General features: G+C 36.3%; 1 protein-coding gene and 1 long non-coding RNA gene across 4 annotated transcripts in view; one reads left to right on the forward strand and one right to left on the reverse strand.

The window, feature by feature from the left end:
- Positions 1–17,901, forward strand: part of RXFP1 (relaxin family peptide receptor 1) — a 99,209-nt gene that overhangs the window by 54,912 nt on the left and 26,396 nt on the right. Inside the window, exons 3-6 of one of the 2 annotated variants that reach the window (XM_004777317.3) lie at positions 3,038–3,136; positions 6,979–7,084; positions 11,880–11,951; positions 15,148–15,219. In XM_004777317.3, the coding sequence (XP_004777374.1) occupies positions 3,038–3,136; positions 6,979–7,084; positions 11,880–11,951; positions 15,148–15,219 (349 nt within the window). Of the gene's footprint in view, positions 1–3,037; positions 3,137–6,978; positions 7,085–11,879; positions 11,952–15,147; positions 15,220–17,901 lie in introns of those variants that run through there. The other variant, XM_013048289.2, reaches the window with a different exon arrangement.
- LOC106004163 lies at positions 8,947–12,620 on the reverse strand. 2 transcript variants are annotated; one of them, XR_001177063.2, is made up of 5 exons: positions 12,435–12,620; positions 11,869–11,949; positions 10,922–11,003; positions 9,804–9,913; positions 8,947–9,111 (listed from the first exon to the last, which is right to left on the reverse strand). It is a non-coding gene; the product is annotated as an uncharacterized LOC106004163 (long non-coding RNA). The 2 variants fall into 2 exon arrangements; XR_001177064.2 differs by having other exon boundaries at positions 9,775–9,913.

Here is a 17,901-nt window from a genome sequence, read left to right on the forward strand (position 1 = left end):
CCCCCTCACTTTAAATCTGGAGGTATCTTTGGGTCTAAAATGAGTTTATTGCAGACAGCATATTGATGGGTCTTATTTTTTTATATCCATTCTGATATTCTGGGTTTTTTTTTTTTTTTTTTTGATTGGGGCATTTAGACCATTTACATTCAGGGTAACTATTGAAAGATAAGAATTTAGTGCTATTCTATTGCCTGTAAGGTGACTGTTACTGTATATAGCCTCTGTTTCTTTCTCATCTGTTACTTTTAGGGTCTTTGCTTAAAGGACCCCTTTCAATATTTCCTGTAGGACTGTAAAAGAATTAAAAATTCTTTTAATTTTTGTTTGTCCTGGAAGCTTTTTATCTCTCCTTCCATTTTCAATGATAGTATTCCTGGTTGCATATTTTTCTCATTTAGTGCTCTGAATATATCATGCCAGTCCTTTCTGGCCTGCCAGGTCTCTGTGGATAGGTGTGCCCCCAATCTAATAGTTCTACAGTTTTATGTTACAGATCTCTTGTCCCAAACTATTTTCAGGATTTTCTCTTTGTGACTGAGACTTTTAAATTTTACTCTTAGATGACGGGGTCTTGACCCATTTTTCTTGATTTTGAGGGGTATTCTCTGTGTTTCCTGGATTTTGATGCCTATTCCCTTTGCCAAATTAAGGAAGTTCTCTACTATAATTTGCTCCAACATACCTTCTGCCCCTCTCTCTCTTTCTTCTTCTTCAGGGATCCCAATTATTCTAATATTATTTCATCTTATGGTATCATTTATCTCCCTAGTTTTCCCCTCATGGCTAGTAGTTTTTTATATCTCTTTTTCTCAGCTTCTTTATGCTCCATCCTTTGGTCTATATCACTAATTCTCTCTTATGCCTCATTTATCCTAGCAGTAAGAGCCTCCGTTTTGTTTTGTTTTGTTTTGTTTTGTTTTGTTTATTTATTTGACAGAGATCACAAGTAGGCAGAGAGGCAGGCAGAGAGAGAGAGGAGAAAGCAGGCTCCCTGCTGAGCAGAGAGCCCGATGTGGGGCTCTATCCCAGGACCCTGGGATCATGACCTGAGCTGAAGGCAGAGGCTTTAACCCACTGAGCCACCCAGGCATCCCAAGCCTCCGTTTTTTTTTTTTTAAGATTTTATTTATTTATTTGACAGAGAGATCAAAAGTAGGCAGAGAAGCAAGCAGAGAGAAAGGGGGAAGTAGGCTCCCCAGTGAGCAGAGAGCCCGATGTGGGGCTTGATCCCAGGACCCTGAGACCGAACCGAAGGCAGAGGCTTAACCTACTGAGCCACCCAGAACCCCAAGAGCCTCCATTTTTTATTGTACCTCATTAAAAGCTTTTTTTTATTTCAAATTGGTTAGATTTTAGTTCTTTTATTTATCTGGAAAGGGACTTTATTTCTCCAAAAAGGAATTCTCTAGTATCTCCAATGCTCTTTTTGAGCCTACCTAGGACCTTGATAATTGTCATTCTAAACTCTAGTTCTGACATCTTGTTAATGTCTATATTGAATAGGTCCCTAGCCATCAGTACTTCCTCTTCCTTCTTTTTTTTTTTTTTTTTTTTTTTTTTTTGAGGTGAGTTTTTCCACCTTGTCACTTTATCCAGATAAGAAATACTAAAAAGGTAACAATGACCCCAGAAAAATATACAATATCCAAATCAGAAGAGACCCAAAACTGAGGGGAGAAGAAAGGAGAAAAAAATAGTGAATAGAACAGGGCCATACATAGACTGGTGAATAGAATAGGGCCACACACTTGATTTGGGGTGTATTTTGGTCTTTTTGAAGAAACTGCCTCCCCAAATTTTAAAGAAAGAAAAACTTTCATATATATATATATATTTATATAGTCAAAAATAAGGATAAACATGATGAAGGGATGGATTAGGAGTGCTCACCCATCACCCAGCCTGTGACTGAACATTTCTATCTCTGGCATACAGCCCCATTTGGAGCTTTCAAACCCAGCAGCAGACTCCTGCAGCGTGCTCCCATGCCACTCCTCCCACAGAAGGAAGTGGTCTCCCTGGATCTGCCACTTGTATGGTCTCTGCTCCAAGAGCAGTGGCCTGACTTTGCCTCAGATCAGGGTTTAAGGTAACCCCGAGCTGAGAGCCCACTCCTCAGCTCTGTCTCTGCGGCTGGATTCCCTGCTTTGATACCTGGGGGTTCTGCGACACTCAGACACCCCTGGTGTTTTTGTGACCCCATGCATCGTGAGACCACACTGTCTGCACAAGGGCTGCACCCCCGGCTTAGCCTCTGGAGTGACATCCCTCCGTGGAGTAGACTTCTAAAAGTTCTGATTTTGTGCTCCACTGCTTCCTGGGAGCCACCCCCCTCCCCCTGCAATTTATCTTCCTGTATATCGCTCTCCCCATGTCCTACCTTCCAGAAAGTGGTTGCTTTTCTGTTCCTAGAATTGCCGCTCTTTTTCTCTTTGATCTCCTATTGAGTTTGTAGGTGTTCAGAATGGTTTGATAACTATCTATCTGAACTCCTGGGACTTGATGATATTTAGTCTCGTACTCCTTCCTCTTAAAACCATCCCTGACACCAGAGTGCCCTTAAAAAAAAAAAAAAAAAAGGAATGCAATCTTGCTGAGCATGTTATTTTTTTCTTCTTTTCTTTAACAGCCATGACTGTCTATCCATGTCAACACACCTCCAACATCAATTTAAATGACAGAAGATTATTGAAGGAATCATAACTAATAATCTAGGAACAGTGTGCTATATTTCAGTACTTAAGAAAGTACTGTTTCTTTAAATGTGGTTCAAATACTACTTGCAGAAGACTCACCTACAGAAGAGGCACCTACAGTGCCCATAGTGGAGACTTGGGGACACATCTCAGACCTATAAAATCAGGACCTCTGGGTGGGGGAGCTAGAAATATACATTGTCAACAAGCTCCCAGATGATGTTTATCTTACTAAGTCTGAGAATCTCTTGTTTCTTTTAAAGAGAGAACTATTTTTCCCAACACACCAGATTTTTTCTGTTTTCTTAAACTTTTCTGCTCTCTGATTTTTATTTTAGGAGACAATAATGGATGGTCTTTGCAATTTGACAAGTATTTCGTCAGTTACTACAGAATGACTTCCCCATATCCCTTTGAGACACAAACATCGGAATGCTGTAAGTAATCAAAAGGACTGAGTCTCCTTTTCCATGAGTTCATAAAAAGATACCATGTTTTCAAAAGTTGGATCCAACATATTTGTTTGAAAAGGTTAGCTATAGTCTTCTAACAGCAAACTCTATTAGACATGCAGCCTTAATTTGGGGATTTTATTTAAAAGTGACTCAAGGATCTTAAGGATAAAAGCAATATATCATGCTAGATATTGTGAACGAAATTAATGTCCATCATCCAAGATTACTACTTTATGTCCCTTTTTCACAATCATAGGCTCTGATACAAAGGAAATTGTAGAAAAGGAAGAGCAGAGGAGCTGTTCGCATTTTAATGTCTGCAAGTGAAAAAGCTTCTGGAGTCTAAACTACTTTAGAACTACAAAAAACCTCATTAATTATAACCTGCTATGCTTAGTCACATACTGAAAACCTCCAAAAACACTGAAGGGGTGGTGGGAGGGTACAACCTCAGGACTGGCTGTGATACTTTAGAACAGGAAGACCTTGTAAACAACTCCTTTTAATAAATTTTGTTTTTTCTAATAAATTATGGAAATATAATTTTGTGCCTTAGAGCTACAATTTTGGTCCTAGTTTTACAAAACCTTGGTTAAATAGTGAGGGAGAGGTGGGCCTTACTATAATTTTTCCTTTATGTTCTATCACAAATTGTAAAGTCAAGCTTTTTAAAAAAGGTTTAATTTTTTTGTCTTCAATATTCAAATGAGATTAATAAAAAATACTAACAGTCCCCAATTTAAAGACATGTACATCCATCCTGTAAACACACAGGCTACTCAGCAATCTGTCTCAGCCTCACATTTTCTCACAGAGACCAAATTATTTGATCCCTAAATCCTTCTGGGAAAGAAAAAATGTAACAGGTGTAATTTACCTGCTAATACAAAAGAAAAAAATTAAACGATTATGCCATGTTATCTCAAAACACAGGGGTTTTTTTCTTGTTTTGTTGTATTGCCTTTTCTTTTCATATCTTAAATTTAAAAATTAAGAAATTTTCATTTCTTAAATTTTAATTGAATCTTTCTGTATCTCCTTATTCCTAAATGGATTTTATGCAGTTTACAATAAAAATCTGGCTGCTAACAGACTTAATTCATTCATATACCATATAAGACAAAAATTCAACAGTGAATGGGAAAGAAATGGGAAGAAAAATTATATAAGGAAATCCTCACTGAGAAAAGTTCAGTATCTGTTTCCAAGGCTTAGTACTGAATTTTGTAGTCATCAGGCTAAAGAAGGACGATAATGGGTTACATAACTTTTATAGTCCAGCTTGTAAAGCAAAGACAAACAAATGAGGGAAAAAACAGATCAAGTCAGCAAGAGAGATAACTTTTTGCCTAATTCTGAACTCTGGGAGAAGTGTGTCCTTAAGTATAACTACATAGGAAGAATGGAGCTATACAGTAAATGATATACCAAAAAAAAAATTTTTTTATCAGTTTTTAGTAAAAAACAAATATATAATCTTCAATTAGAGTTCTTATAAAGATAGTTCAGAATGCGGTGGTAATAAATAACTAAATGTCTTTTGCAAGCATAAAAGCAGTATGGAACAGAATGGAAAGAGTAGTGTAAATTTGGGGGTGAAACTTTAAGTTCCTTTTGTACTACCTTATGTAAATGATTATTAGAAGGATTTATTGGAAATTAAACTGAGAATGGCTTATAATAATTTTTGGCTGGGTGTAAGAGTGTGAGGAATTGGCTTTTATAAAGTCACCTCTCAAGAACAATATCTTGGAAAATATATCTATCATTAACCAATGTATTATTAAAGTTTAAACTTGAGGGATATGGAAAGGACAAAGATTTAGAATTGTTTGTTTACTCAACCATTATTTCATCACTCAGAGGCTACCGGCATTAACTTGTTGGTGCATTATTAATCTTTTTTATTTTAACATTGTTGAAATTTCCTGTACAAAGCATTTTTATCATATTTTCACTTAGCATTTTAGCATAATCAGGTATCCATGCTGTTACAAGCTGTTTTTGAAAATACTATATAATATATTTTTAAGTGAAATAATGTGCTTAATCATTCTTTTGATGTTGGATATTTAGGTGTTATTTTTTCATTTTTCCTTATTACAGGTAACCCTTGTTAATCAACATATATGAATTATCTTAACTCCGTCAATATAAACAGAAAAAATACATTGGAAGTAGTGTTAATTTCACTACCTCCATTTTTACCCTTCCTAGTCTCATGCTCAAACCCTTCATCCTCTCTCCCAATCCACACCCTTCCTTCCCCACAACACTCAAGTTAGACATGGCTTATAACTGGAGACAGAATCAGTTTTCAGCTTCAGAGATCCATAGCCAAAATGGTTACTTACAACCATAAAACTGTTTAAAAGTTCTTGGCGGAGACTCTGTTTACAAAAAACACAAATCCTAAGTTATGATTTTGATCTCTTATAACCCTGAAAAATAGTCAGGAGAGTTATTTGGGAGGAGAGGAAGAACACCTGTCACCCCATAGCTGAGCAAAGAGATATTTACTAGGTCAAAGTCCCATTTACTACTCAACTGTGCACATTACTAGTCATCCACCAGCTTTGTCATAGAAATCTCTTCTTTGCCATAAGACACTTTTCTGCTCTGTGGAAGCTTGACTGTAAAAATCATATACTAGAAGCCTACCAGCAGAAAATTCTCATAGAAAGTTTTGTTTGTTCCGTGATGTTTTAAAATATTTTGAGTTGGCAATTCTCATTTTTCAAATAGGTAATCATCAACACAACATTGTATTTCTGGCTTCTTTGAGAAAGTTGGTTGACTTGGCTATACATGTTCCTATCCTAATATGGCAACAGGAGAAGCAGGTCCACTGGGACATCTGGATAAGGCCAACACCTGTTTTGCCAGTGCCCTGTAGACATGAGTCGGTAACCTCTGCTATTCAGGTCAGGGTTTTAAAGTAAATGTAGAGGGAAAGCACTTTTCATAACTCTTGTTCACCAACCATTCCCCACAGCAGCAGGAATCACACTCTATTATATGGAATAACAATCTTATTCTACTATTGAGCCATATGAACACATCACACATGCAAGTCTCTAGTAGACTTTAGAACTATGGGATCACATCTTTAAGACTATGACTGCAGCCCCACAAGATGGCCAAAGGCCAACGTCCAATTGTCCCTCTCCCCAACATTAGCAGTGAGAATAGAATGGTTGGCTATGCATAAAAAAAGTTCACTCCCATAAATGACTTTTTAGACATCCTTACATCCCTACATAAGCCAAAAGAAGATCAAAAAAAAAAAAAAAAAATTCTTTAAAGAACTCCTGAATTTTCCAGGAAAAAAAAACAAAAAAAAGAATTCTACCAACACCATGGTTCATGTTTAGTTCTCTTTCTCACTAGTTAAAAATAACTTAGTCTTCCCTTAAGAGTTTGATTATGCTATTAATACTTTAGTCTTAAATAGCAGCTTTAATATGGACATTAAAGCCCATCATCCGCTATCATATCACCTCTGAACATAACCACTCACCTTAGGTGAGTAAAAGCAGATGACATCAGTCATTTTGCAACAAATGGAAAAGAGTAGTCTGCTATTTACAGAAATGCATGGGCTGGTAAATGTGTCTGTTTTATCTTAATGTTGTAGCATCATTTTAACATTAAATTAAAAGCAAACTTTGTTACCTTAATTTAAAGCATTGCCCATATTGCTTGGGTAAAACATACTTTTGTACTAAATAATTTTCTCATAGCTTTTCATTTCTTTCTTTTCATTACCCTCCTCTTCCTGGTCCCTCACTATCCCCATTCCTTACAACTTCCTTCTTATTCAGTGGTCGGTTCTGTGCCCATGCAATGTCTTTGCCGAGGTTTAGAGGTTGACTGTGATGAGACCAATTTACGAGCTGTTCCATCAGTTTCTTCAAATGTGACTGTAATGTAAGTAGAAAAAGAATGGCTTCATCCTGACAGCCAGAATAGCACCTGTAAAACTGTATCATAATTAAGGCCTTGTCATTAGTAATGCATTTTTATTCAAAGATGATGTCATTGTTCTCGGTCAATTATAATGATTGCTGCTATTTATTTTACACTTATTAAATGCTAGGTTCCACTTTAACTTATTCTACATATTAATTTATTTAGTCCCTCATAATAATCCTATGGTGTATTTAGATATATTAACTTATGTAAACCCTCATAATAATCCCATTTAATATTTAGTATTATCATATTTTCTCTAAACAAAAGATGTCGTCATTTGTGTGCTACTAAAAAAAAAAAAAGGCTGCCAGTTAAACTATTATATAGAGCTGTCTTATTACAAGAACTGACATTTATTGAAAGAGCTCTTTTAGACTTTGTTGGAAACACTCTTATCGCTAAATAAAAAAAGAAGACAAGTGAAATAAATGGGATAAAATATTCCCAGAACTTACTTCACATTTAAAATCTAACTCTTCTGAATCACATTTGGCTCGGAGATGTTGATGTCTCCCCCCCCCCAATAACTCAAACTTCTGTATGTAAAAGAAACTTATCCTCATAATAAGTGGTTTGTTGATCCAGTACTAATTTGAATTCAGCAAACTTTAGCAACACAGTCACACACATTTGGCTGAAACTTTTCAAAAGAAATCAGTAGAGGGAAGATATTTTAATCTGATGTTTTTGCTGAGTTTTTTGTTTCATCCAGATGTTTTAGTGCCATATGGCTCTGACTTTTGAGTACATGAAGACAGAATAGGAGTAATTCTTAAGTTTACAAATATGGGCAAGTCCTGCCTTTGCCAACGCAAACCACATAACATGGCAACTCATATGCTTGACGTATAAGAAGCAGAGAGAGCTAGAGCTCAGTTTCTGTCAGCCAGGATGCCATTAAATTAACAAAATCTGGGAGGGTTTACTCAATCAATGGTGACCTGCAGAATTTATCCAAATTGGTAATGAGCTAAAAGCATCAAACAGATTAAACCACAAAGACTTGTTTTCCCCAAAGGAGCTGACAGTCCCGCCTGAACTAAGGCTGGCATTCTAGTCTATCCTCAAGTCACCATAGCTCTTTTTCATACTAATTAGTCTTAATAGAAAACAATAATAATATTTTACTAGAATAAAATAATAATCTGAGGTTCTGTGAAGAGTTTCCATGATTTAAATCATGACTGGCCCTGCTTGGTGAAAAAATTGAGATGATTTCATTCTATTTTCAAAGAGAAACATTTATCGCCCCCACTGTTCATATCATATTACCAGAAAGTCAGTCAAAGAATACCCTGAGGCTGCCAGTCTCATTTTTCCCCTTCCTACAAGTAAGAACTGAATCTGTTCTTCCACAAATTAACTAACCTTTGCATAAGAAAGGAAGAGAGGGAGAGATCTGGAGGAATGGAAGAAGATAGGAAATGACTAACCAGAGAGCACATGTCTTTAAAGAATACCCAAAGGCATTAAAATGTACTGGCTCAGAACATTCATAAATACATTCATAAAGAGGTGTGTGCAGTCCTGTGGGCCACCAGCTTTCAGTCCTTGGTATAGAGAAGAAAACTGGCATGGGATAGCTCCTCATGACGATGGGCTACAGGAAAGCAAGGGAGACGCAAATGCCCAAAATGATTTCAGGCTTTCCTGAGTAATAGCATGCTGGGGGGATGGGGACTTGGTGACAGAAAGTGGGAAAGATTAGGACTCCAATCTTTGATGCCTTTTCCAACTTTGGGTTAACAGATCAGTCAATAGAAATTCTCAACAGGCATTTGGAGATGTAGAAACAAAGCTCAGGAGTCTATGTCTGTAACACTTTATTTTTTGTTAAAAAATAGCAATTTCGTGTGCTTTGGTTTGAGCAGCTTGATTGAAGCTGTCCATTTCTACTTTACTCTGCAGTAAACGTTAACTCCAGCTCAGCATCACAACTCGCCCCAGTCTTCGTTCGATTCCACAGAGAAAGGAACTGTAGGCTTTACAGCAAATACATTAAAAAAGTAAATATCAAATTTTATTACAGAGCTCATTCTGTATTTTGAATTGGAACTCTCATAGGGAAATGCTGGAAATAGACTAAATCATATATAATCATATATAAGTATCAAAGAAACCAATAATCCCAGGAATATTTATTGAAGTGGGAATTTTTAAGACCTTTCACATAAATGCAATTGAACAAAAGAGACAGATAAATATGATGATTTATGTCTTGTTCGAGCTTCCTAAACATTAAGTTTTGACTGTGTGAGTGCTGACTGAAAGATCCTGGAATTTAATCACTAAACTACACAATCTAATTGTAAGAACTTTATCAAAACTATAGCTAACTTTGGCAATAATAATTAAACTAGGTAGTTTCTCTCTTTTGCACACACACACACCACTTTGTAAAGAGTCAGACTTGGAATATTACATTTTAAAACACAAAAATTTATCATATTAAAAAGTTTTTTTGGCTTGTCCTATTCAGTAAGAATAACACTTCCATTTCAACAGGGTATTATGAAAATATGGAGAATGCTATTTGTTAAAATATTTGACATCATTTAGAAAGAAGTCACCTATAAATCCTAGGCACTATCAATAAAAGCCAACTTTCTAAGAAACATAATTTAGGAATCCTTAAATGAGCCTACCTTCCCTCCAGTGTAACCTTTCCACTCACGTGCAATTCGCCTCTTCTTCCTGGATTCTCTCATAGAACCCCACTCGTGTCTCTTTGAAGCACATCATCCTTCCTTGTGCTATAGTGATTGGAGTCTTAATCTTCTCTACCTGAAAAAGAGGAAGTGCCAGAAGCTCAATGGAGTTTTTCTATATTTCCTCCAAAGTTCCTAACAGATACCATAAACCCTGAACACTGTTTCTGAAATGAAGTCATATGAAAATAAATAAAAAATAAAACAAGATGATAGCCTTTTTAGCCCTAGGCTATAAAACTAAAGTTATCATCCAAAGAAGCCCTCTATTTATAGATAAAATAGGTTCTTTGTCACCCTAATAGAGTATAAGCTTCTTAAGAGCAGTGACATCCTTTTTATCCCAAAGTACAAATGGAAGGCATTCAACATACATTGAGAAAATGAATGAATGCCTGAATGAATGAACACATTTTTGAAAACACACTAAGCTTTTATCAATAGATTTAAATCAAACTCAAATATTCAACCATTTGTTTTTAAACAACAGAAACATGTACGACAAGATGTAAAGCAGAATTGAAGATCCAAGCCAAGTGAGAAGGATTAGGAGGACAGGAATTCTCATTTAGCTAACATAAGAAATGAAAGAACATTTAGAGATAGCCCGGCAGCTACGAATGATTTCAAGAGAGAGTTCATAGTTAATCAGCCTTTGGCATTCATTCATTAAAAAACCACTAATGACTGTTATGTACAGTCTAGAACTTAAGTTTTCCTTTTTCTTTTCATTACTACCCTCCAAGCTTTTTTAGACATTTTTTTTCTATTTGTCCCCTCCTGTGAAATTTTAATATTATACATATACTCGTCTATATCTGTATGTATACCTGTTCTTCATCCATTTAAAAAGGTAAAATGAGATTTTTTTCCTCCCTCCTTAAAAACCGGTTTTCACACCTCAGAGCAATAACATCCCCATCGATAATACATGGTCTCCTAGACTCTAGAATAATATTTCTCAGATCCCAAAGATGTGTTCTGAGGGAGTCTGAGAAATTATTTTGCTTTAAGAAGTCTTCACTATCAAATTTAAGCAACACTGGTCCAAACCAATATAACAAATAACATTGGTAGTGCCTACTGTATGATGCTGTTGTAGCTGTTGTAACCGAGTCCTTTTTGCCCGTCAAGCATCTCCAAGTGTTTATCCCACAGTGGTCAACCTAGAGACAATGTAACAAGAAACATCTGCTCCATCGTATTATATAAAGACAGTAAGCATCATATTATTATAGGTCATCTAGTAGAAATCGATGTTTTCACAGTTAAAGAGATTGACAAGTAAATATTGTGTATGGTTCTTGCAAGGGACTCCAGCAGCAACAATTTGGGTGTTTGTCCATTTGGTTTGGTTTTTTGCTTCTTTAAGTTTGTTCCTACTGCCTTACACTGTTTTTCTTTAAGACATTAAAGGTTTAGGTCCTTTCCAGTACAACCACAATTATGTGCACCTAGTTTGTGCCAAACTACGTATCAAATTGTGATTCAAGGGGAAATCTTTCTATAAAATTTCCTAGAAATTGAAATGAATTCATTTATTGAATAGAGGGTTCAGTTGTACTGACCAATTGACAGTTGCCTTCGTAATTAATTTTAAAAGGAAGTAAAAGTAGTGGAATGTGAGCAATGAAATACTGAAGAATATAAAATTACTTAAGCTCTTATATGTTCTTTACACAGAAAATAGTATTTTTATTGTCACTTCAAAACCAAGATGGTTTCTAGTGTCTGTTAAATAAAAAGAAAAAAGGAATATGAACTGATAATTATTTTCCCAGTTACATTATTTTGTGTTTTGTTAGAATTACAATGTTGTAGCCTAAATTTAAGACAAATATCTTTAGTAATACAAAACTAACAGTTAGACTTGGTTCAAATAGTACTATGGATATGAGAGTAACACCATGAAATAAAATGTTTCTTGAAAGTTGGTACTACACTAAATCAAGCTTGTAATTATTTATACTGTTCTGTAAACTGTTGTAGTTTAAAAGTAAAGAAAGAAACACTTTAAGAACCACAATTTACATTTATTCCAGGTCGCTTCAGTGGAACTTAATACGAAAGCTTCCTCCTGATGGCTTCAAGAAGTACTATAATCTTCAAAAACTGTAAGAAAAAATTTAATTCCCGTGTTAAAATTAACACACCATTTTGGCCTGTCTTTTCCCACCTCTGCACATAACAACACTATATCACCACTTAAGTCCAATCTGTCCTTGGAAAATTATTTAGCTGCTAGCTAAAGACTACCAGGTAACTGTTTTTTTTGAGGAGTTCTAGAAGTCATTCTAGAAAAATCACATTTATTCTCAAAGAAACAGGAGCATGCGAGATATGAGTTCTTCTGGCACACACACTAGCCTGTGAAGAATTTTCTTCCATATGTTTGCAAATTCGTTCTCCACCTAAGAGAGCAAGTCGTGGTGGTTGGAAACCCCAGAGCATGTTGTTTTGGGGACTTAATTCCATTTTCATATCTGCCATGCAGTTTTTTATTTTCGATTCATGTAGTATCTGACATGCTAGATTCCCATCAGTTCAGCATTTTCATGTATACTCCCCAAATCCATAATGGTGCAGTTTGTGCTTACCTGTGATTCAGTCCAACTCTGTGACTATCATACTTGATATGATATCATACTTGAACTGTTCGGTTTAAATATCCTCAGCCTGAATCATGATCTCTAGAAAACATCCGAGAATTCCTAGATTCATTCTCATACCTATGTCTGTTTTAGTTCTGGTCTTACACTGAAGAAACCTCATACATAGTTGTATATGTATCTGTACGTTCTTCTTTAAGATAACAGAAATAGAACAAAATAGAACAAAATCAGAACAAAAATTAATCTATTCGATGAAATGTACTCAAAACCCAGATAATCTGCAAAAAAAGTATGTTTCATATTTAAAAATAAAAATCTCACTAAAAATGACATTCAAAACTACTGGATGTTTAACAATCGAGAGAAGTGCTTTTCAAAATTAGGCCTTGTGTAAATATTTCAAGAGAATGCTTCTGTATTCTATTTTCTGATTTTTGGAGGCTGAAGAATTTTTCTGATCTGTAGCACCACCTTATGTCCACATGTTTAAAAGGAGTTAGTACTCCAATTTTAAACATCAAAATTCAGGTTTATACAACACAGTAGTTTATCATTTTTACATAATAAACATTGAACTAATTTTTTTAAGATTTTATTTTTAAGTAATCTCTACACAACGTGGGGCTCACGCCCACCACCCCAAGATCAAGAGTCATGTGCTCTACTTACTGAACCAAGCAGGCGTCCCAAATTACTTCTTGAACAGCCAATTTGTTTTAACTAATAGATCAAAATAGCTTAATTACAAAAAAATTCTACTTGATTATTAGAGATATAGCTTTGCTCAACCTTCATGCAATACAGTCTATTAATCATTAATCATGAAAATACTTAGAAACAAATAAATACATGCGTAAGCTTCTCTGCGTATTAGCATTCCCTATTTTGTAATCGAAATCACAGTCAGTACGTTCCGTGAAATTGTTAAGTGCATAGTAAATTTAATAACATTTTTAAAATCAAATTTAGGTTTTCTTACCTGTTGGAGAAATAGGGAATCCCCTTGAATCAAAATTTCTAATTAACTAAGAATTTGTTCATACTGAGAGTGCCTGGTTAAGTGTCTGACTCTTTTTTTTTTTTTTTTAAGATTTTATTTATTTATTTGAGAGAGAGAGCATGAGAGGGGGAAGGGTCAGAGGGAGAAGCAGACTCCCTGCTGAGCAAGGAGCTTGATGCAGGGTTTGATTCTGGGACTCCAGGATCTAGACCTGAGTTGAAGGCAGAGCAGACACTTAACTGATGGAGCCACTCAGGTGCCCTGTGTCCGACTCTTGATTTTGGTTCAAGTCACGATCTCAAGGTTGTGAGCTCAAGCCCAAGCTGCGCTCTGCACTCAGCTGGGAGTCTGCTAAAGATTCTCTCTGTGCTCTCTGTCTGTCTTTCTCTCTAAAATAAACAAATAAATCTCTTTAAAAATGTGTTCATATTGGTTTCTACCTTATTTCTCCTTGTATTTATAAAAATATATATATAAACTTCAGAACTCCCTAAAGGACAATGGTGACCTGTATTCAGTACAAGAAGTCAGGCTTAAAGCCCTTATTTGTCGTTTCCTAAAACTTGGGGCCAGTACATGCAGAGGGACAAAGCTTTGCAAGGGTGCATTTGATGCAATTGCTTGGGTTCTGGTATCTGTTTCCTTTGACCTCCAGTTAACCCGAGGCCAATCATCCTGGATGACTAGTTAACTATTTAAGATTGCATTCTTGTCTTGACCTGCAGGTCTAATTTATATTCTTCTAGTCCTGGGTCTTTTTACTTCTTTTTTTTTTTTTTCTTTTGCCATAAATACTCCTTCTAAGCTTCATCAAACACTTTTGGAGCAAGGCTTGGATGGTCAAATTAATAAAATTAAAAGCTAACTTGCTGGGCAGATTTGTGATTAACATGGAATATGATCCAGGACCTTAAAGATGTCACATACTTGTACTTTTGCCAGCGTTATGCTAAATGCCAATCTTTCTATTATAGCAGGAAATGTTAAAAAGTCTGATTTCTGGTCCTGTTGGAGTACTGAGTGCCTTACTATGCCTTAAAGTTTTCCTTAAGGAAGATTCAAATATTATATTTTTAACTCTTACATATTCATCTTTATAACTAGAATTTCTAAGTAAAATTTGCCTAATCATACATGAAGTTAACAGCAAAACAAAATGAGATGAAATCTAGTTTCACTCAATTATCGTTAGGTCTACCTTTTTTTAATTAAAAAGAGAGGCTTAGGGGTAACTGGGTGGCTCAGTCAGTTAAGTGGCTCCCTTCCCTTAGGTTGTGATACCTGGGTCCTGGGATCTAGTCTGGTGTGAGGCTCCCTGCTCAGCGGGGAATCTGTTTCTCCCTCTGCCTGCTGCTCCCTCTGCTTGTGCTCTCTCTGTGTCAAATAAATAAATAAGATCTTTTAAAAAATAAATTCATAAAAAATAAAAAAATAATTAAAATAAATTGTTAAGGTTTATTATGCAATGAATACTGTTATGCTGAAAATTAATTAATTAATCAATTAGTTTTTAAAAAATGTTTATTATGGTAAAACAAGTAGTATGTAAAATGCACCATCTTAACCAATTACAAGGGTGTATTCAGTGATCCATTAAGTCCATTCCTGTTGTGCTAGGAGAACCACCACCCACCCAAAGAGCTCTTTACATCTTGCAAAACTGAAACTGTGTCATTTTTTTTATAATTATCTTCACAGGTGTCTGCAAAACAACAAGATTAGATCCATACCCATCTATGCATTCCGAGGACTCTACAGTCTTACTAAACTGTAAGTACCTGCGCAATCAGTTCACCAGTCCTGCAGTTTGCCCATTGCTCAGCAGCCCTCCTGCCCACAGCAAGGGAAGGGTGGGCTCAGCCCTGTCCCTGGGGGATTCCAGCTCAGACAGGCCCATGCTTGAGTCCTGACTCCAGTAGTCCTTATTTCTTCACATCTTCATCCATACTTCTTATTGTCTGGGAGTTTGTTGCTTGGGGATTTTTTTTTTTAACAGTCATCTTAATGGGTATGAAATGATATTTCATTATAGTTAAAAGCAAAGCTTTTTAAAATTGGCTTTCTGAGCACCTGGGTGGATCAGTTGGTTAAGCAACTGCCTTCGGCTCAGGTCATGATCACGAACTTCCAGGATCGAGTCCCGCATCGGGCTCCCAGCTCCTTGGGGAGTCTGCTTCTCCCTCGGACCTTCTCCTCTCTCATGCTCTCTCTCACTCATTCTCTCTCAAATAAATAAATAAAATCTTAAAAACAAAAAGAAATTTTTTTAAAAAATGGCTTTCTCAAAGTTCATTTCGTTGAGTTTTACTAAGCAGCTGAACCTAACCTCCTGTAAGAATTAATAGCATGGAAATATAACCAAAAATCGCTTAAATCAACAACTTCCTGTATTTTTTTTATTTTAATTCTTTTTTTATTAACATATAATGTATTATTTGTTTCAGGGTACAGGTCTGTGATTCATCAGTCTTACACAGTTCACAGCCCTCACCATAGCACATACCCTCCCCAGTGTCCATCACGCAGCCACCCCAGCCCTCCCACCTCCCCTCCCCTCCAGCACCCCTCAGTTTGTTTCCTGAGATTAAGATTCTCTTACGGCTTCTCTCGCTCTTGGGTTTCAAATGAAACAACTTCCTATATTTCCATTTCTGCCCCCCTTGCTTTCTATCTTACACTACCTTTTAAAATCCTTATCCAAGAAACTCATTCCAGCCAGATTCCTAGTTTGTGGCATGAGGGTTTGGGATTGAGGAAAGACTGCCTAATGATTCTACTAGTAAAATGAAAGAAGGGCCATGGAGACTCAAAGTCTTAAAAGTAACCACTTTTGACAAATCCTCTTCCCTTCAATCCCATCCCTGATCTTTAATCTCTTGGCAAATCACCCAAAGTCAATACTGGATCCATTCCCATTAGACTCCCGACTATCTTTCTCTCTAATACCCCACGAATCTGTTTAAAACGTAGTAAACCACATCTGCTTGGTTTAATGTTCAATGGATGTGAACAATAGTCCAGGCTTGGTTTAGAGTTCCACAGATGTGAAGAATAGTATCACAAATTTTAAAGGGTCCGCCATCTCCCTCCATAGTTATTCATAGCACGAGAATATTGTTTGGATATTAAAGATGTCACACACTTCTAGATTATCTGTGATAATCATTAGGTTCCTGCTTTTCATTCATCCATAAATATTCATTAGCCATTGCAGTGTGTAAATTTCTCAGCTAGACACCATGGGGAGGTGGCATAGGAAGATAAGTCAGACAGGCTTCCTTCCAGCAGCTTACACCCTAAAGTTTCAGGCAAAGGGCTATGCTACTGCTAGAGAGAGGCATGCCTCTTGCCCTCTGGAAGCTTATAATCTAGGGTGGGGAAACAAAACCAGTTTTGTGATAAATCAGTTATATGCAAAATAATTAGAAAATTATAAAAGAGGTTACTTCATTAAATCCTAAACCTATGTTGTTCAGACCAAAACTGCTACTAAATTCACTGAAAGGGGTGTCTGGGCAGCTCAGTCAGTTAAGCATCTGATTCTTCAGATGTTGTTTTGGCAAAGGTCATGATCTCAAGTCATGGGATTGATCCTGGCATCATCAGGCTCTGCACTCAGAGCAGAGTCTGCTCGAGATTCTCTCCCTTTCTCTATGCCCCTCCTCCTGATTGTGCGTGCACTTGCTCTCTCTCTTTCTCTCTAAAATAAATAAATAAAAGAAAATCTTAAAAAAAAAAAAAAAGATTCACTGAAATGAGTGACCATTTGGGATCTAGAATAGTGAGGGATGACTTTGGAAAACAGACAGGACTGGGCTAAACAGATGAGTATAAGATGTGGGAGGAGTCAAATGCCTTGTATCTAGGGGATTGCTATTGGCTTTTAAAGGAGACCCCTGAGGCACATGCACCCCAATGCTTATAGCATTACTATTCACAATAGTCAAAATATGGAAAGAGCCCAAATGTCTATCAAAGGATGCGTGGATAAAGAAAATGTTAATACACACACACACACACACACACACACACACACACAATGGGTTATTACTGAACCATCACAAAGAATGAAATCTTGCCATTTGCAATGACATGGATGAAACTAGAGAGTATTATGCTGAGGGAAATAAGTCAGTCAGAGAAAGAAAAGAACCATATGATTTCACTCATACATGGAATTTACAAAATAAAACAGATGAACAGAGGAAAAGGGAGGGGAAAATAAAATAAAATAAAATAAAACCAGAGAGGGAGGCAAACCACAAGACACTATACACTATAATACAGGGCATCATATCTTGTTATCCCTAAAAGTCAAACCTGGTAGGGACAGGGGAGACTACCAGCAGGAGGAATTTATAACATGTCAACTCTAAAAATTGTCAGAAAAGAGAGAAATCCATGTGGTCCAAGTATCTGTTGGAAGTAAAATTTCTACTAAAACTTCCATAT

This window comes from Mustela putorius, unplaced genomic scaffold, assembly GCF_011764305.1.
Source record: "Mustela putorius furo isolate JIRA1106 unplaced genomic scaffold, ASM1176430v1.1 tig00000056_pilon_pilon_pilon, whole genome shotgun sequence".
Taxonomy (NCBI): domain Eukaryota; kingdom Metazoa; phylum Chordata; class Mammalia; order Carnivora; family Mustelidae; genus Mustela; species Mustela putorius.